This window comes from Zingiber officinale, chromosome 2A (assembly GCF_018446385.1).
Source record: "Zingiber officinale cultivar Zhangliang chromosome 2A, Zo_v1.1, whole genome shotgun sequence".
Classification (NCBI taxonomy): Eukaryota; Viridiplantae; Streptophyta; class Magnoliopsida; order Zingiberales; family Zingiberaceae; genus Zingiber; species Zingiber officinale.
In genome coordinates, this window is record NC_055988.1 from 153922075 (window position 1) to 153942738 (window position 20664).

Here is a 20664-nt window from a genome sequence, read left to right on the forward strand (position 1 = left end):
GGAAAATTTAAAGAACCAAATAATGGCTATGCAATGATTGATATTCCAAATGAAATGTTGCTCAAAGACAGTGATGATCCCATTGTAACAATCATCAAGAATACATATTCGTTATTTGACAGTATAATAATTTATACAAAATACTTCCAGTATAGAGTTATATTAACACCCACTCTTGATGTTGTTCAGTTCATAAATGAATACATATTATCACTGAACAATTTAGAGGGAATGTTGTATTTAAGTTCTGATTCTACGTGTCATTTAGATAGAAATGTTGACCTATTGTGCGCCGTTCATACACCCGAATTCTTAAATGGAATTAGATGTTCTAGAGTTCCAAATTACTAACATTTCATTGACGAATACAAAGCGTAAGATTTCAAAATTTTATCAGCGTAATCAAATATACAAATTAGCACCGCCACTTAACCACATTATCCGAATTGTCTTTCTCAACAGAGCAGTCCAATCGGTTCATATTCAATGGCGGCAGCCTAAAACATTGGGCCCAGATTGGCCCAATAGAAGGCAGGTGGCAGGAAGAACTTTGGCGCAACAAGAGGATTCCAAGGGCTTTATTGCAAAACTGAACTCGAACTGACCTCGTCGCCGGCGTTTGGTTCTCTTCGAATTAAGGTCTTTCTCGCTTCTCCTCCTCTTTGGTTTCTCTCGATCCTCTTCTCATTTTCTATCTGATATTTATTTCTGTTTTAGTATCAGTCGTTTTGATAAGAAGAGATCTTTTTTAAAGTGTGTTTGGTTGGAGTAATCGCTATGGTTGAAATGGATACGATTCGATTGTATGGAACGAGTTCTAAGGGAAGCACCGTTAAGTCTGGAATTTGGATACTTTTAGATTGGATAAGTGCAAGGGGAAAATCCTTTCTGATAGAACAAGTAATCCCACTAGAGTTGGAGTCTGGTGGCTCTGGTCTAACACAGGATGGTTTCTTCACTCTGCAGAGGCAGAAACGGCGGAGTAGAAAATTGTTTGTGCTTCATTCCGAACCTTCTTTGTAATAGGAACTTAGAACATAAATGACCTAAAAATTTGCATAAAATTTGGGCTGCATAGTGTCTGCCAATGTGCCTGAGATTGATAAAGATTACCATCCTTTGTAAAATGTGACCCTAGGTGGAGGTTGTGGAGATTTTGCTACATAATTGGGACCATACTTTGAGGATGTGGATCAAGCAATTAACAATACTTTTTGGAGGTGAAGGAATTTTATCCTTAGTTGCATAGGCCTATTCTGAGTAGTTGTCATGGTTGATCAGCATAGATCGTCACGCTCTGACTTCTAAGAGTTCATGTCAATATATCAATCACTCTTCATTCTGAATGGCAAGGAGAAAAATTTCAGTATATCAATCATTTCTGTGTGGAATGGAGCAAAGTTTCCCTTGAGAACACCTTTCTGGTGCTTTGATGGGATCAATCTGTTAGGTTATGCTGTGTACTTGTATTCCTCAGTCTTTTTTCTATTTTCATTGGTTATTCTGTATGTCGTAAACTTAATAGATGTTTGGAAAATCACCTTTTTTACACCTTTCACAAAATTATATAACTCACTGTTGTATGGATTTTCTCACTCATATGTTCATGAACCAAGATACTGAACCTCCTTGTACAAAAGAAAATGCTTATGTAATTTGTTTCTTAGAAGTAGTTTCAACAAATCTATGGAACTCAGAATTGCCCTATCTTGGTTATCATTCTCATGTTGATGTTCCATTATCTTAGCCATCATTCTACTACTTTAGCACTACCTATTGTTTGCCTCATAATTTGAAACCTTCCTAATCAAAAAGTGAATAAATATGTTCCAGAAGTAGCTTCATTTTGGATTTGATAGACAAATGGTTTTATGTGGTCTGTGACAACTAGTTAAATGGTCTTTTATGTTTATGTTTACTGCCTCTCTTGTGGCTTCTAATATTCACATCGTCTGCTGCCTTTTATGTTACTTGATGCAGAAATGGATCTATATCAAAATATCATTGCTTGCTTTGTCTTGGTATCCTTACTATTTTTAACTGAAGGTCCAACAGTAGGAGCAAGAAAATCACATTTTAGGAGCTGATTTCGATGAGATATGTATGTAATCTAGGAGGAGGTTCGCTTTGATCAAACAAGACTAGACTTTGGTTTACAAGAAACCAAGGAGGACCCGACACCCTAAGGATAGATTGTGTAGTGAATATTCTTTGGTATAAAAGAATAGATGAAGAATGCATCATATAAGCCTTCATGAATTTATCAAGATCCGTTGGGCCTCCAAGATACCTTCAGATTCTTCTTCAGATTCTTTTGTTATTTGTTGGCATTAAATACCAAATAGCCATGCTAAATAGAGATATGTAGAAGAGTCCTTCCTCTGGTCCTGTTAAGCTTAAGTGCAATAGCAATCACACGGATAACAAATTTTCGCTAGAAGAGCTTTTGAGTTAGTTGCAATGAGAGAATTGCTGAAAATAATTTTTTTCCTTACTGTCACTGTTGCGCTGTGTCTTAGCTCTATCATTTGATATTTTCTATGCGTTTTAATTGGCAAGGTAAATGAGTGGTCAAACCTCAAGGGTCAATTTGAAATATGTAATAATAACTTCTGTCTTTTCTCCTGTGAATTTGCAAGACTAAATGAGTCGTCACTGTTTGGTAGAGGAGAATTGGTTTCATATTGATGGGCATTCAAATTTGATGGGTTTTTTTCATGGCTGATTAATTGTTATCATCAAAGCACGTTTCTGGTTGTCAAACCTTGCAGGACTTAGGATGAAATCAAAAAATAACCAATCAGGAAAGAAGAAACTCGAGCATCTGTAAGTTGGTTCTCGAATGTTGTTGTCATGTTGAATTGTTAGTGTTGTCTGTCACCATGGTTTCTATGCAACTTAAGAAGGAGTTGTGGACCGGGAAGCATATTTTCTGGAGGCATGAAATTCCTTAAGTTTCTAACCGGAGACACTACCCATTGAACCTGCATGGGAGAAGCACTAAATTATAATTCCTCCAGCATGTTGGTAGGATTCTGTGTTGTCTCTCAGAATCTCATTTTTAGTGGTTATATGCACGACATGGAGCCTGTGATATTGGCTACTTTAAGCATTTGTTTTTTTTTTCTTTACATACTTCAGCCATCCATGCAAGACTACAAAAACAGTAGCAAGACCGTATTTTTCTATAGTTATTAGCTTATAGTTTAGGTGAGGCACTAATTTTTCATATCAAAATAGGGCTCCACCATGCGTTAGTGTAAGTAAATTATGCTATTTTTCAATTATTTATGCTACATTTCTTGTACTTTTATCATGAATCTTTTAGGTAGATTTGAATAATTTTGGAGAATATGGCTAGGGATGGCAGTGGATATCTGTGATTTACCATACTTGTTGAATTTTTACCTGTTTGATTAAATAGGTTTTCAATTCATTATTTACCATGTTTTTATTCATCCGTAACCCGTTTACCCAAACAGGTACCCAATTTCGTCACAATTGGGTTAGATGGTAGTGGGTACCCAATTTCGTCTCAATTATTCAAATTTCTTTAATGAATAAATATCATTATAATGAACATTAAATTACATATTAACCAGAACATAACTAAGAGACTTATTATTACTGGAAAGAATATTTACACTTGTCATCGCTTAATATGGCTCCCTTTTTCTGTGGTTTACTTCTTTTTTTTTTTTTTCCTTTTCCCCCCAGTTTTTAGTCTTTTAAAACCTTCCCAAGCCATTTTTTCCCTTCTCAGACAGTTATGTGTAGATTATATTATGTTTTTTGTATGAACAGTGAAGATTATTGAATTATAGTGATTGATTAGTTATTGGAAAAAGTACATTATTCTTTTTGATTCGATGTACAGCCATAATGGGTCTGGTTTGTGTATATTATTGTGATGACCAAAATCTGTTTGTTCTGGGATAGTAAAAAAAATTAAACGACAAGGTTTGAGGAATATGAAGTAAGGATTTTGAGGTCTATTTTTAATCTTCTTGGACCGCTCTTTGAGCTGCTGCGATGATCAAGAGTCAGAAAAACCTCTCTTACAATTATGCAGTCCACCTCTAGGATTTGAGTTATGTCTGAATCCTGATGGTATTACTATATTTCCAAAAAGTTGTCTCGTTGTATTTCTTTATTCATTACATATATTCCAGGCGCATTTTGTTATATACAATCCCAAATGAACGCCGTTTCTTTACTCAATAAATTCTTGCCAGGGCATCTGTATCAGTTGCTGCTGCTGTTGTTGCTTCCAGCTACAGCAGGCTAGATCTCTGCAGTACCTTATCTTGCATGCATTATGCATGATCTTCCAAGTCTCTGCAAGGTCGCCAGAACAGCATCAGACACACTGGTGAAGTATGCACTATTCAGGTAACCATCAAAATAATTTTGCTACCTTATTCTTTGTGTTCTATCACATTACTCAAACATCAACAGAGAAAGGGCATCCATGCAAGCATGCTTAGGCTTCGGCCCCATGCACGATGAACTTTCAGTAGGCCATTCAAAACCGTGGGATACCTTTACTTACTAATATAATCAAAAGTTTCCATCTTTTAATGATTGATTAGAATTGCAGAATAATTGATTGGTGACCAAAAAAGCTGAGTTATTAACACCCGCATGCAACCCCAACTCGGATTCATGAATGCCCCACTTGGCTTTAACATTTCCTGCATCAATAACCTATTTTCTCCTCCGAGAATGCATAGATAAAAGCAAGGGAAAGTAGCAAAACAGTATTCTTTTCAGCTTTAACAGGAGACAGCTTTGACCCTTAAAGACAACTTTAGCATTGAACCCACTGACCAAATTCCAGGCTTCTTTAATCACATGCCTACAGATGGGAATGTTGCAACATGCCCTTCACCAACCATTTGGTTCTTCTTCACTTTGATAAGGACCCTACCATGGATGGAAAGGGTCCTCCTCTGGTGCTGTAGGCTGCTACTAGGCGTGGTTATTTATGTGATTTGTCCTAATGCTGCACCTGCACCCTTCCCTCCCGGACAATTGCCTTTCTTTTTCTTAGCAGCGCTTTCTCCGTCGCACCAGTCATTTTCCATGATGTCGATGTCATCAATGGGGACTCTCCTTGAGGTTCTCCACTGTCTCCTCTTTTCCATCCTCCGCCTTAGTGGAAGCAAGGAGAGTGGGCAGGGGAACAAGAACTTTAGGATAATGAATCCGTCGTTGTTTATTTATTTAACATCTTTCCTCAAGACAAGCAGGAAGGAAGAAGATTAGGACGGATGGCTGGGGTTTGGATGTTGACCCTTCAACGAGTCAGGAAAAGATACAAAGAGAGAGAGAGAGTCAGGAAAAGATTGAGAGAAAGGGAGATGGCAAGAAAATAGTGAAGGTAACATAAAATAAAATAAAACTCGTGGCTCGGCAGGAGTGGCACGGGGGAGGAGGGACTAGGGAGAGACTTTAATGGCGACTTTAATCGAAGAGTTGGAGCCCCTCGGTAAAGTGGATTTCTTGATGTGAGCTTGCTTGCGCTGCAGCAGCTCTCTATCTCTGTGTTACGCAACTGTGGTGTTGTGTACTGCCCTGGTTGCTCTCGTTCGCCAGCTACCAAATAGGGATCCTTTGCTACTTTACCTTTATGTTATCTGAACTGTTATGTAGGGGATCTTGCTTGGATTTGGCTTGGATTTTGTGCTTCTCTGGTGAAAGACAAGCACCACACATAATTGACGATATTATGAACAGTGACAGAGACCTTGGGGTTTCCCTCTTTTCAATTTACATCAGTATAGTTTGTGTAACATGGACTACGGAGATTCTTTATGAAAAAACACGGAGACGGAGTAGGTAAATAAGATGCCTAAAGAGTTCCACTAACTTATTAGCTGTAGTCTTTATTCAGTCTAATAACAGCTCTTCTCAATTGACAGCTTATTTATTTTCTATTTTCACTTTATTTTGAGTTTAAAGTGATCTTAGTGACACCGTCTGACATTAACTTTAACATTGAACTAAGTTTAATTGAAAATTTTATCAACCTAAGCATCATTGAAAGTTTTCGTTTTGACTCCTTTCCCGAAATCTCCTTGAAAATTTCCAAGGACAATGTATGATTGGCTGAATGAGTATCTTGGCATTCCTTTTATGCTAAGCTATACTATGTAGTTGCTCATATCAAAATGTTGCATTTTTGTTGTGTTCTTTATGTCCTCTGTTTACTCCATGTCCTTTGCGGAGTACTGGAGGATCCGCATTAGCAACTTTTCTATAAAACTTATTCACGGCAGCAAATTCTGCTAATCTTTTGAATAGCCTTATCAAGTACCAGACATATGACTTGTCAAGTAGTTTGCTTAGTGTGGTCAAGTTGCCACAATGACAAAGGTGATCACCTTTTTTTTCCAGAATCACATTAACAACTTTTCTATAAAACTTATTCATTGCAGCAAATTTTGCTGATCTTTTGAATAGCCTTATCAAGTGCCAGACATACGACTTGTCAAGTAGTTTGCTTAGTGTGCATGTCAAGTTGCCACAATGACAAAGGTGATCATCATTTGTTTCATATAAAAGAGGCATTACATTCATTTTCCATGGTCCGGTCGGAAGACATGTCTTCATTTCATGCTCTTAGTTTCTTCTTGTTCTTTCTGCTAAACTCAGTTGTTTCACTTGAGTTACATTATTTCTTCTCTTGTTAATCTTACCAACTGTATCTATTCCCATTACCTTATCTATGGAAGATAAAGGACTTGTGCCTCAGGTCATCGTTCTTTCTATTATTCGAAATGAAAAAAAATGGATATCGGTCTTTCTTTCTTTCTTTATTATTTTGCAGACAGAAAGCTAAAGAATGTTGTACCACCCTAAAGTGAATGCTAGAAGACTATCAGTACCCCACTGGTTTACGCATGCACTGGAACATTGTAAAAGTTGACGTACCTAATACTTTAACAAAGTGAAAGAGAGCCTTTTATAGATCAAAACTTGAATTTATGAACTGGTTTTAGCATTAAATTATTTACAAGAAATATTTAGCAAGGGCCAAATCCATGGATTCACATTAATTTGTGGAAGGTATTTAATTTGTGTAGGGTAGCATGAGAATAAAAAGGACACAATGTTGCTTTAATTTAATGGGATCAAGTGCTTTAAAAAATACTTTAGGTAAAGGTGATAGAATGAAAAATAAATTGTAATTTTTTAAAAAAGAATAATTGTGATTTTATTGTCGGGAAGATCAATGGATAATGAAACAAATAAAAGAAAATATATAGACAAGAAGAGTAGTAGAGAAAGCAGAAATATTTGCAAATAATTGTTTATTGACTTAGTCTTTAGATAGTTATTTACTATGCTAATGTGATGAAGGATACAAATAAATGATAGTTTAGTTACTAATATTAGAGCGATTGAGAGTGCAGTAAATGCTTTTTTTTCTTATAACTGCAATTTATTTGTTCTAATTCTATTTTTAATTAAGACCACATGAATTAACTAGTCTTAAATAATAATATTATGTTAATTAATTAGAGTATAAATATAATTTTAAATATGTTGAAACAGTAAGAAAAGAAGTCATAATTAGTTGAGATGAATGGATAGCAAATTATTGCAATGAGTTTTAGATATGTTGAATCAATTATCAAATTCACGTAGAAATTGATAAATGGTAGAAATAGAAAGATATTTCTAAAGGCTTGCGTGCTCCTTAAGTTGAAAGAACTGGTTTCTTTCTTTTTAAAATAGTGTGCTATAACCAGCCATGCGTTATGGGTCAAAGTGTTCGACAATTAAAAAATAAGACAGAAAATTTTCTTAGAGAAGTGATCGTTAGGAATTTTCTTTAAAATTTTGTGAAAATGGTAAAATAAGAAATGCTATCTGTAAGCATCTGTCTATTTCAGACTAATAAAATGATACATCAAGATACAAATTTGTTCAAAGATGATTAATGAAAGTGAATACGGTAGTTGAGAACGTGGTTTTGTTATTGACTAGATGAAGATTCCGTGTTGGCTTCTAACACAGGGAGTGTTAGTATCAGGTCCGACGCTTGAGTCAGTACTTGGCTTGGGAGGAGAGAATAGTAGAAGTAAATAGTAGCAATGAGCGCGTAGAATAATCGAGCATTGCATACCTCTGCTGGTAGATAGAGACCCTTTTATATTGTCAATGTAGCGCATGTGCACATGTCCCAAAGCATGTGCCCGTTTTGCAAAGTTTTCCTAAGAAAAGACAAATCGAAAAGTGTCCCTGACACTTTTTTTAAGTGAGCACACAAATCTTTGTGATGTGACATACTGAAAGTTTCCAAAGTACGATTTAACTACAAGACATTTTCTGTTCTTTCAGGCACAGACGTTCAAAAGAGTACGATATAATATGTATGTGGGTTATGCTGTCGGCTGACTAGTCGCCACTCGGTTGGGATATTGTCAACTCGGCCGTATAGAATGTAGCTACTGACCTGTTATTCTCTCAGCTTATATATTGTCGGAGAGGCGCACTGTGTCCAATCGGACCAGATCATCCAATTGGCAAAGACGGTGGGCCCGGTAACTTAGTGTTTGTCTCTTGACTTCATCTACAAGGTACGGAGGACCGCCGATCAGACGGTCTGGTTGGCCCTTCGCGTCCGACCGACTCCGCGCTCCCGCTCAGCCAAACACTGTCTAGTCCGTAATCTTTGGGTCCATCCGACTCTGTGATTTTAATCATTTGACTTTGACCTCCACATTAACTAGTCTTCATTGCTTTGATCTATTTTTTGGGGTAATCTTTAGTACCGTATAGAAAGAGTTTTAATTTCTTGGATTTGTGGTATGAAGAATTGAGATTGATTAAATGGCCAGCTGTATAGATTGACAAAGTTTCATGGAGTGTCGTACATTTGTTGTTTGCCTCTTGGAACAAAATATTTTTTTTTTTGTGTGAATGGTCGTCCTTTGAGTTAGAGTGTTGAACTTGTGACACAATTTGGTGTTGCATTTAATTTGTGGATAGAGATCATATTTGGAGTCTTTTGTCAAAGGCATGCCAAAAGGTTATGCCTTGTATCTTTTTCTAAATTAAAGGGCATGACAAAAGAGAAGTATAAATATTCCTTTGTGAGGCAAGGATGAATATATATATACATGTATAGAATCACAGTATCACCAATGTGTCTACAAATACTTTCTAATTTAATTGTTGTTTTGGTATATGAAACGATAAGTGTGGAAGGTAATGTATGCATTTAAATATTCATATTCCAATAGACTGTCCATTTTTATTATTATTATTATTTAGCTAGCAATCATATCCAGTCCTTTGAGCCAACTAATCTCGGAGATGATTGATCCAGTCCCAATGAAAGTTTTCATCGGTCATCAAGATAAATCTTAAAGTACTCATAACGAGCAGCCTAATAGTCTAACATTTTAGATTTATTATTCCACTAGAGGAGAATGTCCTACAGTATGCTGTAGTTAGAAATAAAATCATGAATACTTATGAGACTACATGAGCACCATATTGCTGCACCATGCCCCAGGGGCATAGACTGTCCATTATGTTCACGTAGCTGGTTGCCAACTTTGCATGAGACATTATACTTGATGGTTTGAATTGATACTTATCCCCCGGCCCCATTGATCTGTAATTCTTCCTAGCTAGAATCTATCTTTATTCTTTGTTCGCCTAATATACTCTTAAGCTTTATTAAGCAAAATTATTTTCACAGAATTAAAATGCATATCATCTTGTTTTAAACCTGCAATTATCACTACAATTAACAAAAGTATATTGCTACTTCCAATTCATCTGTTAGAATGCCACATTTTTCTCATACTGAGTTAAGCATCAACTTTACACTCCAGAAAGTAATTGACCTCAGTTTGCTGAACTCGTTGGTGTGCTATCTATTGTATTCTAGATGGGAAATACATATGAAATACGTTATTGGTTGAGCTAGCTGATGAGGTGACGCTGGAATAATCTGAATGCAATTGTGATGTTCATTATGTAAGGAATAATCAGAATGCAATTCACGCTGGAATAATCTAATTGCATTCTATTGATGGGATGCTCCAGAATGAAGGCGTGTTTTGTTTTAGCTGCCATAGCTTTTCATTATTTTCTGCCCTTGTTAATATATAATCTGTAGCTTATTTACGATTTCCTGCTCCCTAAGCGGAGGCACTTTCCATCTCTCTGCAAATACACACTTGCTGAGAGATGAGTACAAATTCATGTAGACGCTAGTGTTTTTGCAGCAAGAATGCAGGATTATCGGACTTGCGGGTGGAGTTCATTCCCTATGGTTGCTTCCGTAGATTTTTTAGGTCAATTTTTAACTGGTGTAAAATATTTCGTTGATGGCTGACCTTCTCATATAAAGAATCACCGTACTAGGGTAAAATGTTTGCGTGATTTGCTTATTTGTATTTAATCGGGGGCTGATAATACTGAGCCGCCTAGGATGAGCGTTATTCCTTTTTGCTCCAATGACCAAGGTGATCGATATTACCTTTTGCTCTAATAATTATAATAATTAGGGGTGTAGTTGCTCCAATAGGTCTTGAGATTAATTTTTAACGGGTATAAAATATCTTGTTGGATGTTAAAAATTTTTATACAAAGAGTCGTTGTGTTATGATAAAATATTTTCTATGATTTATCTGTCTATATTTACTATGGAATTGATAATACTAAACCACTTTGGACGTCTAAGATGAAAAATACCACTGCAATAACAAGAAAGCAGACGGGTAGAATGATACATGGTTGTGGATGCTTGTAAGTTTGGACATCTCTCCATTCCCCATATTGCCTTTCAACCCTTCCCACCTCACATCACCTTATTGCCTTTATGCTCTTTGCGAAATCATTCCTCATTGAAATTGTCCCTTAATTTGAAGCATAGGCGATTATGCATGCATTATCGAATCTGCTATAACACAAAGAATCTGTCTTGTATATTCTCTAGCCTATACAAAATCGACCATGGAATGATGTTTGTAGGACCGTCATAAGTAAAACAAGCACTTTATCATTTGATTCGAGCTAAGCTTTACTAGAAGGTGGAGGGCCATCAAACAAAAATTTTGCCAGAAATTCATAGTCTTCACTGGTCCACCTATATGATTCAAATCAATTTAAAGGTGTTTAAAAAACTTTATAAAAGAAAAAGAGGTGGAGCTGTTTTTTTTTTCCATTTTTAGAATCGGATTTGATTAAATCTGAATATGCAGGGTTTCAAATTTTTTTTTTTTAAATTCCTCTCTTATCTCGTCTTATCTGTGTGCAACAACTCTCTTTTCTTTCTACAAACCAACACCACTTTATAGAAACCATTGAGGCTGACACCACCAAATTAGCATCATCCATCTTGATGTTGATTTATAGAAATCAACATTATCTTAGTACTTGCTTCTACAAATTAGCATCAAGGTGGATGTTAGATATCAGCACCAAGTGGTGTTGGTTCGTAGAAATCAACACTACTTGGTGTTCGTTTCTACAAGCCAACACAACTTGGTGCCGGTCTTAGATTAGCATGAACGTTAAAGTTAGTCTTTAAAGATCAATTTTTATAAATCAGTATTAAAATGGTGCTGGTTTAAAAACCAACATCAAGATGGATGGTGTTAGTTTGATTGTACCAGTATCACCTTGGTACTGATTTTTACAAACCAGCAAACTTTGTATGCAATCAAAAGAGAGAAAGATAACTAAAGTAGCAAGTGAATGATTGTTTGTCGGTCTTGAGAGTCGAATCGATAGGGCATAAATCCTTACATCTCGTATAACTCAACCCTCCTCTCCTCACTTACCTCTCTAGTCACGGTAATTTACTTTCTCCATATGACCTTAGGACAGGTTAACAGGGATACTAGCTAGAGGCGAACATTTCATCTTTTATCATAAGAAAGAGATAAAAGAGATAAGAATTGTTGAATGGAGATTTTAATTGCGCGACGTGTCCATGTCCGATGTTCTGTTGATCACTCACAGAGTATTCTTGGATACGAACAAATAGAGAACCAATATTTAATAAAATCTCCTGCATTATAGTACAAAAAGTACTGTTGCGAAGTGACTACTTGCACAGTCGTCGTTTCTGTCAACTCTATCTCATGGTCTGTTCACTGAAACCAGCAGCCTTGTTTGGTTGCTCACCACAACTAGCTTGATATTTGATAGCTGGCGCGAGATATTAGACTAGGAAAGAGCGCATCTCTTTCGAAATGCCAACCTCACCATATATCTTCAGCTCTTTGAAAGGGCTTCAACAAAGCTTTCGATAAGGGCAAGAGATCAGAACGTTTGTTGTGCAAAGCTTCTCAGCTTTTTTTTTTTTCATTATATTTTTTTTTGGTTAGCTCCTATGATTTTGTTTGCCCTATGCTACAGCATTAATTCTTTTAGCTTCATTTTAGGGAGTATTCCTGGAGTTTCTAGTAGTGCTGATTAGGAACATGAAATCCATGAACGACAACTGGCTGGGCTTCTCCCTTTCCTCTCCCATGAACACGGATGCATCTTCCAATCCACACCATTGCCAAGATCATATAAATCATCATCACCACCAAACTCTACCCTCATTCGCCACTACGACTGCAGTGCCATGCAGCATCTTCCATTTTCCACAGGCCACCAACTCCGGTATTTGCTACGGCATGGAAGGCGCTGATAATGAAGCAATACTTTACCCTCAGTTATCTGTCATGCCGTTGAAGTCCGATGGATCACTCTGCATCATGGAAGCTGTCAGCAGATCGCAGCAGCAAGGTTAGCTGCTTGGCTCTTCCATTTCAAACATGTTCCTCATTGCAATTGTTCTGATGCACATTTCGATACTGCAGTTGTAGGAATGGTGCAATCTCCGTCGCCTATATTAGAAGACTTCCTTGGCGGTGCACCACACATGGGAATCCATCACCAGTTCGTGAACGACGATAGCACGGCAGCAATGGCTTTAAGCTTGGACTACAGCAAAGAATCTGATAGCCAAGCCAACAGAAACCATTCCCTGGGCCTTCTCCAAAGGCAACATCAATTGTATTTCCAACCATTGCATGAAGGGTTATGCCATGAGATGTATGATGTCGCAATGGAGGAAGGATCAACCAATGGCGAAGGAATTTCCAGCCTAAAGTCTTGGGTGAATAGGCACTACAATGGCGGCAGCAATGGGTATTGCGAGGAAACTGCTCTTGGATCTGACCCTGTCGGAGCAATTGGGTATGGGAATCTGCAGCCCTTGAGCTTGTCCATGAGTCCTGGGTCCCAGTCCAGCTGTGTCACAGCTCCTCTGCAGAGCTCTGCTGCGACTGAATGCATGGCTTTGAATGCGCCAAAAAAGAGAGGTGCTGGCAAAGCGGCCTACAAGCAGCCTGTTCATAGAAAATCTATTGACACATTCGGCCAGAGGACCTCTCAGTATAGAGGTGTTACGAGGTCAGTTTTCATTATTTTTTTTCAATTTCTATACATTGTTATACATTTATGTGAGCATCTTTATTGCACTAGTTTGTTGATTTCTGCATGTATTTCTCATGCATTAATCCAATATATGAGTAGAACAAGATCAGTTTGCACGTTTTGTTTTCCCTAGCGTTTACAGTATGAACTTGAACATTTTCAATGCCTGTGGTCAGTGTGGTTTTTTCAAAATATTAAAAATACATTCACTAAGATTATTTGTTGTTAATTTAATTATGATGCATTCAGATCTTATATATTGCTTCCTTTTTCTGGATTACTATATATTTTCAGCTAGCTATTATGTGAATCAATCAAAATATTTATGTATTGGTGTTCTTATCGGAATCCTTGATGATTCCACCAGTTTATCTCATGTGATACATGCTTCAGGCATCGGTGGACCGGTAGATATGAAGCACATCTTTGGGATAACAGTTGTAAGCAGGAAGGTCAAACGAGGAAAGGGCGGCAAGGTGAGTTGAAAAATGAGCTGAAGTGTTTGCTGGGAATACTCTTTCATTGTCATATTAACGCACTTAATTACTTGTTCAGTTTCATATTCAACATTTGAGTAACCCCTTCTAACTACAAATTGTAATCTTGTTAATTTGTTATGTTATTCCTTTTGCCGGGTCTCGTAAATGAATACGCTTTTTCTGCAGTTTATCTCGGTACGCTTGCTTTGCACTCAAAAACTCATCTTCATTTCTTCTGTTTCAATATTCGTTTATCTTTGTCATTTCGGCCTCTCAGGGGGTTATGATATGGAGGAAAAAGCTGCTAGGGCATATGATCTTGCGGCATTGAAGTATTGGGGACTATCAACACATATTAACCTTCCAGTATTCACTGATCGGTTTAAATTTTCTTTAGCTTTGCAACATTAATTAATCTGCTACTAGATTTTTCTCTTGGCTGGATATCGTGCAGTTGGAGAATTATCAAGAAGAGCTTGAAGAAATGAAGAATATGACCAGGCAAGAGTATGTTGCACACTTAAGAAGGTAAATCTCATTTTTATCCATTCACTACTCGTTTTTAGCTGGTATTTCCAGAACATTACTTTGCCTCAACTTATTTACAGGAGAAGCAGTGGGTTTTCTCGAGGGGCTTCAATGTACCGCGGGGTCACCAGGTTGCTTCAACTCAGAGTGATCTACTGCCATAAACCCTTACTACCTTCACATTCTGTTTGCTGATTAATTTGATATTTCTTCACAGGCATCACCAGCATGGACGGTGGCAAGCTCGAATTGGTAGGGTCGCTGGAAACAAAGATCTCTACCTTGGGACCTTCAGTATGTTTCTTTTCCATTATTTCCTGTCGAATTTTCTTGTTTTACATTGAAAGTCAATTATGCCTACGATATGCTAATACCACGTCATTTGACCACTCGGATGTTCTTTGATATAATGAAGCCTAACTAAGAAAGACAACGAGCGTATGCTTAATTTTCAAAGGGAAATGGACTTTCAGGCACGCAGGAAGAAGCAGCCGAAGCGTACGACATAGCGGCGATTAAATTTCGAGGCGTAAATGCAGTGCCCAACTTCGACATAACAAGGTACGATGTGGAAAAGATACTGGAGAGCACTACCTTGTTATCGGCGGAGCATGCCAGGAGAAATAAAGCGATCGATGCAGAAAGAGAAGAACCTACTAGTTCTGAAGGCAACAACTCGAGAGACGTCTTCGTAGTGAACGACACCAGCACCACCGCTTCAGGTTGGAAGATGGACTTCCATTCAGTTCACCCGGCACAGGACTCCAAACCGGTCGTTGAAAATTTAAGCTCAGCCCGAGCTGTGGATGATTTGGAGAATCTGGGAAGTAGCAACCAACAACACGCAGAGACAGCAGCAATGGCGACGACCGAAGGGGCTCCTGACAGAACTGGCTTCTCGATGACGTACATCACCAAGGTTGAGTGGTTCTACCACTGCTAGTTCTTGGGTTCCAACAATTCAGCTCAGCTCAGACAAACAAGCATTTCCTATGTCTGCTCAGATGCCAGTTTTTGCTGCCTAAGCAGCTGATGTTTGATTTCCTATTTGTGCAGTTTTTTTTATTTGTCAGTAGGTCTTTATTTTTCCAGTAGTGGGGCCAATTTTGGGGGAGAAATTTACAGAAATTGTAGGCCTCTTCGAGCAGAATTCTACTGTAAGAAAAAAAAACAGTTGGATCTCTGACAACAATGTGCAAAGATTTGACCATCATCTTGACCGTCGTTACCATCATCTGGCTTGCATAAAAAAAAATGATGAATGCATAATGCATTGAAGTGCTTTGTTCAAAATTGCATGGAAGCAGGGAAGAGATGATTGAAATAGTGAACAGACAAACATTTTGTTGCCAATGTCTTGGAGTGGCAGTGGGACAGTTGTTGACATTGATTGCATCCTCCTTATCCCTCTTTGGCATTCATGCCAACCTCTGCTCTCGACCTTATTGCTGCCAATGGAGCTCTTAAAACGATATAGATCGTTGATTAGGAGATGACTATTGTGGTAAAACTAGATTCACTATCTTCCTCCCTCCTCAGTAGTAAACACTAAAGGGAGCCTGAAGCTACGGTTCACCCGTGATGCTGGTGCACGCATGCGGTGCCTTTTTCTAACTTACTGTCTCCTGCTGCTTTATCAGGTCAGGTCAGGTCCCATAGAAAAAATGGATGCCCCAACTCCAATTCCAATAATTAAACAAGGGATGCAACCAATCATGATCCAAATCCAACATAATTTTAAGCCCCTCGAATCCAAAACTCCATTTGCCTCGAGCCCATGACCATCTTTAAACAAACTCCACGAGCTCAAAGATGGCAATTTTTTTCCCCTTCTTTTATCCTCATGCGCTGCTCTCGATCCCCTCGAATCCATTCCATGGCGCCTACACCGGAGCTTCTCCTCGCCGTCCAGCTCGCCGCACTCCTACTCCCTTTCCCGCGGTGGGCCTCGGCGGACCCCGATGACGAGGCCTGCCTCTCCAACCTCCGGCGGTCGCTGACGGACCCCAGCAACAACCTCCGGAACTGGAGCCGCGCTGCCTTCGCCGCCCCCTGCGACGGTTTCACCTCCCACCTCGAGGGCGTCACCTGCAACAACGGCCGCGTCTACAAGCTCACCCTCTCCGGCCTCGCCCTCGGCGGCGCCGTCTCACCATTCGTCTCCAACTGCACCAACCTCCAGTGGCTGGACCTCTCCTCCAACCAGCTCGGGGGCGGTATCCCGCCGGAGATCTCCGCCCTCCTTAACCTCGCCGTTCTCAACCTCTCCGTCAACCGCCTCACAGGGCCCATTCCCCCCGAGCTCGCCCTCTGCTTCTATCTCAACGTCGTTGACCTCCACTCCAACCAGCTGTCCGGCGACATCCCCGACGGGCTCGGGCTCCTCGTCCGCCTCTCCGCCTTCGACGTCTCCTACAACCACCTCGAGGGGCCCATCCCGCCGTCGCTTGCGAATCGGACAGGGACTCTGCCGCGGTTCAACGCCAGTTCCTTCGCCGGCAACAAGGGGCTCTACGGCTACCCGCTGCCACCGGCTAAAGGGAGGGGGGTTTCGGTGATCGCCATTGTCGGGATTGGACTCGGCAGCGGCCTCATCAGTTTGGTCCTCAGCTTCACCATCGTCTGCGTCTGGCTCAGGCTGAGGAAGCAGCCGTCCGTGGACGGCGAATAGGGAAGAAATCCGTGTCTTCTTCTTCTTCTTCTTCATTTGGATCTGTTTCGCCATTAAATCCCATATCTTGAGCTCATCTTATGATTCTTCAATCAGTAAAATTCGCTTTTTTTGGTTCTCTTTTCCTATTAGAATGCCTGAAAAAAAAATTGCAACTTTGTTCTGGCAAATTTACCAAACGTTCATAAAGAAATTAATCAAATCATGGACTCTGTTTGTAGCCTTTTACACAACAAAATGATAGCGAGGACAAAGCACAGCGAAGTAGTTCATTACCTTTAAAGCTGGAACATGAATTATGGTTTCTGGTGATTGATTGTTGACTGAAGAAAAAATGAGTGGCCAACACAAAGACGGGGGCCCTTTTCTTGTCGTCAACAGTCAATGCCAAAAAGTCAAACATGGGTTTGAATAGAGCTCCAAAGTGTGTTGCCCTTCATTTCCCAATGAACAAATAACACTTGTGGTGGAGTAGTGCGTGCCTTCCTCAATCTCACTGCACTAGGTGTTGTTACATCACTAAAATGTAAATTTATTGAGCTCACTAGCTTTAGTCGCTACTTTTACCACTTTTTTTTCTGGCACTCGTCAATGACACTTTGGGCTAAGCAGCTTCTGAGTTGATCAAAGCAATCTGTTCAATAAATACACGAGGCACTGCTATTGGTGTTGACACACGATGAATAATTCAATCAAACACTTCCAAATCAAAGAAAGAGGCAGATCTGTATACGGAGGTACCAGGACTCTGTTATATGCAACATCCATTTACTACGAGTATATTTGCTATGCAGGAAAAGTCACTATGAATAGATCCCGATTAACACATTCTTTCAATTAATCATGAATGGTAAACTGTTGATATTTTATAAGACAGTCATTAACCGCTAGAACTGGGGATGTTGGTTGATTGGGTGTTTTGATTCTGGAGATCATCTGTCTGCCGTAACCTTCGTGCAAGCCAAAGAACTTGCATCAGCCCACCATTACCAGCATGAGAAAGAAACAACCTCCCTTGCATTTGGAAGCACAAAGAAATGCACTTAACGAGCACAAAAAGTGATCCAATGCCAAGAAGATGCTTATCGAAATCCCCATTCTGTTCAAATAAGTCAAACATGGACTGGTTTCAAATCATGAGCTAGAACGAATAAAGTTAACTATAATAAACCAGAGGGTTTACCTTTGCAGTAGTCTTGAAAAACTCTTGCAGGGATTCTTTTAAGAATTCTGCTAGTGACACACCAATGAAGAGACCGACTGGTATTAGAAGCTCTAAATCACATGAGATAGAAAGAGATATGTCTGATAAAAAGCTTAGAGCACACAACACAATGAAGGACCACTTAAGAGCTGTTTTTCCGAGAAAGACTAATTGATGAAGAACAACTTTTTTGGCTTCCTCCCAAGGAAATTCTTTCAATGGCTTAGGAAAGACCTCCAGCAGTTTATCTGCTAACCTATGGAGATGGATACTAGCTTTCTTTGGGTCTGCAAAATCACCAGAAGCTTGCAATTTCATGAACGAACCCCTTGCATGTTTCTGGCTGAAGTGAAATTTGGAATAAGGAGACAGCCAATGAATGTCATAAGTTTTCCAGATCTGCATATCATTGTTCTGACAAAAATGAGAAAATTGATGTTAAAGAATCTATATGAGTTCTCTAGTATATTATATGCACTGTGCAGTCTGCGCTATTTAGGTGGGTAACAAAGATGAATCTCAGGGGATCAAAATGGCATATTAACTACAAAGTTTGACGAATTTGAACTAACAAGAACAATATCATGACAAAATCAACATGGCAAACTCATAGGAGTTCACTTAAACTCCAACTTTAAGTAGTTAAAGATTTCATCAAGCACATTTCTAACTCAATTATATGATCTATTCTAATCAGACAATTGAAAAAGCATCATATGTAGGAATTCAGGATGGGTACACTAGCACGATAGCCAGGCAATAGTTTTTTGAGTTTATTGTATTTGGTCTCTTAGAGCATTTACAGTGGCTTAAATCTTCAAACATCAGAACCCAATGATTTCCTCACATATATTAATTATTCCTGCTCACCATCGATAAGCAATAATCATTCTCACCAGCTCTCATGTAGTTCTTAGCTGCCCGAGCTAATTCTGAACTTTTGGCGGCATGGCTGTATGACCTATACAAGTTTGGCCTTCCAATTTGCCAACTCATCCTTCACAATAACAGTATTAACCTCACTTTTTATCCAATCATTCCATAACAATATTATATATACAATAAAAAAAAAATGAAAGGTAGAGCTAATTTTAAAACTTTCTCAGCCATTAAAGGATCGTTTATTGGTTCAATTTCTTCCTTGATTCAGATGCTGAAGTGTTTGATGAAGTCGGACGAGAAAAGAAATTAGCTCTAATGGGGAGAAAGGAATCTAATTTCCATTAGAACTAATCTTGTTTCTTTCAATAAACCGTCTCATCCAAGGTTCACCAAACACTTCACCATCAGAACATTTCTCTCAAATGCTAATCAGCGTTACCCAGAATCCTAGATTTTCCAGTTTTAAATCAGCACTTTTTCGTCATGATGTCCCATTCCCCCAACAAATCCCAAGTTTACCAAATTTCAACTGATGACGAATTTTGTTCAACAGCACTCAAAAAAAAAAAAAACTGACCAGAGACGACGACGAGGAAAGAAGGAAAGTTTGGAACTAACTTTGCGTCTGGGAAGAAGCAGTGAACTCGAACAAGTTGCCGCGACCGCCACCGTCGCCGTCGCCATTGCCGATGATGCAGATCGACCTCCCACTTATTAGGGTTTCCTCTTCTTCGTCTCCCTCCAAGTCGACGACTTCATCAACTCCTCCGCGCCGCCCATATCCGGAACGATGGAGCGTTTTTAAAGCGTGTACGATACTTTAAGATTCGTGTTTTTTGTATTCTTGATTTGGGCCGATTCTAATCTCTTCACTTGTTGGACCGAAGATGATGGTGCGGCCCATCAAATTTGTAGTTCGTGTATCCTGACGAAGAAAATTCGATTTTTTACCTAAAGGAGCGGCTTTCTTATTTAAACAACTTAATTTTACAACTACAAAATAGAGCATTAAAAATAGTATTATTCTCTTCCTAATCAAACATCTTAAATCCTACCTTATTTTTCAATGCACAAGTTTGGTATGAGAAAATAGCAGACCTATGCTGACATGATATAATCCATATCAGATTCAACATGCATTATATAAGAAAATATTGCACTGAGTGTGTGCTTGATAATATTGGATTATATCAGGTCCATAGTATGTAGGCTCATCGTCAGGGCCAGGCAATGGCCCTGGGCGCATGATTTGAGAGGGCCCAAATTTTTTTTTTTTTTAGTATTATGTATTATAGGCATGTAATTGGGGCCTTGAATAATTGAGCTCAAATTCATATTTCAGAATCTTTTGATATTGTCTTTTACTTTTATCCTTTTAGGCATGTAATTGGGGTCTTGAATAGTTGGACCCAAATTCATATTTCAGAATCTTTTGATAT

At 38.8% G+C, this 20664-nt stretch overlaps 3 protein-coding genes across 8 annotated transcripts; 2 read left to right on the top strand and 1 right to left on the bottom strand.

Moving 5' to 3' along the window:
- The first annotated feature begins 510 nt into the window (after positions 1 to 510).
- Positions 511 to 15678, top strand: LOC122042818 (AP2-like ethylene-responsive transcription factor ANT). 4 transcript variants are annotated; one of them, XM_042603140.1, is made up of 13 exons: positions 594 to 639; positions 2772 to 2826; positions 2904 to 3027; positions 4236 to 4392; positions 12417 to 12768; positions 12843 to 13437; positions 13855 to 13937; positions 14127 to 14135; positions 14218 to 14306; positions 14395 to 14468; positions 14549 to 14599; positions 14686 to 14762; positions 14942 to 15678. In XM_042603140.1, exons 5-13 carry the CDS (start codon positions 12456 to 12458, stop codon positions 15409 to 15411), a joined length of 1761 nt encoding a protein of 586 aa, XP_042459074.1. In that variant the 5' UTR covers positions 594 to 639; positions 2772 to 2826; positions 2904 to 3027; positions 4236 to 4392; positions 12417 to 12455; the 3' UTR covers positions 15412 to 15678. The 4 variants fall into 4 exon arrangements, with proteins under 4 accessions (XP_042459075.1, XP_042459074.1, XP_042459076.1 ...); XM_042603141.1 differs by lacking the exons at positions 2772 to 2826; positions 2904 to 3027 and having other exon boundaries at positions 511 to 639; XM_042603142.1 differs by lacking the exons at positions 594 to 639; positions 2904 to 3027 and having other exon boundaries at positions 2795 to 2826.
- A 462-nt stretch (positions 15679 to 16140) lies between these two features.
- On the top strand, positions 16141 to 17215 carry LOC122042820 (receptor-like protein 44). Its single transcript, XM_042603143.1, has one exon. It carries the CDS (start codon positions 16246 to 16248, stop codon positions 17137 to 17139), a length of 894 nt encoding a protein of 297 aa, XP_042459077.1. The 5' UTR covers positions 16141 to 16245; the 3' UTR covers positions 17140 to 17215.
- A 675-nt stretch (positions 17216 to 17890) lies between these two features.
- LOC122042821 lies at positions 17891 to 20011 on the bottom strand. 3 transcript variants are annotated; one of them, XM_042603145.1, is made up of 3 exons: positions 19844 to 20011; positions 18323 to 18742; positions 17891 to 18238 (listed from the first exon to the last, which is right to left on the bottom strand). In XM_042603145.1, exons 1-3 carry the CDS (start codon positions 19907 to 19909, stop codon positions 18020 to 18022), a joined length of 705 nt encoding a protein of 234 aa, XP_042459079.1. In that variant the 5' UTR covers positions 19910 to 20011; the 3' UTR covers positions 17891 to 18019. The 3 variants fall into 3 exon arrangements, with proteins under 3 accessions (XP_042459079.1, XP_042459078.1, XP_042459080.1); XM_042603144.1 differs by having other exon boundaries at positions 18323 to 18757; XM_042603146.1 differs by having other exon boundaries at positions 18323 to 18757; positions 19803 to 20011.
- Positions 20012 to 20664: the final 653 nt, after the last annotated feature.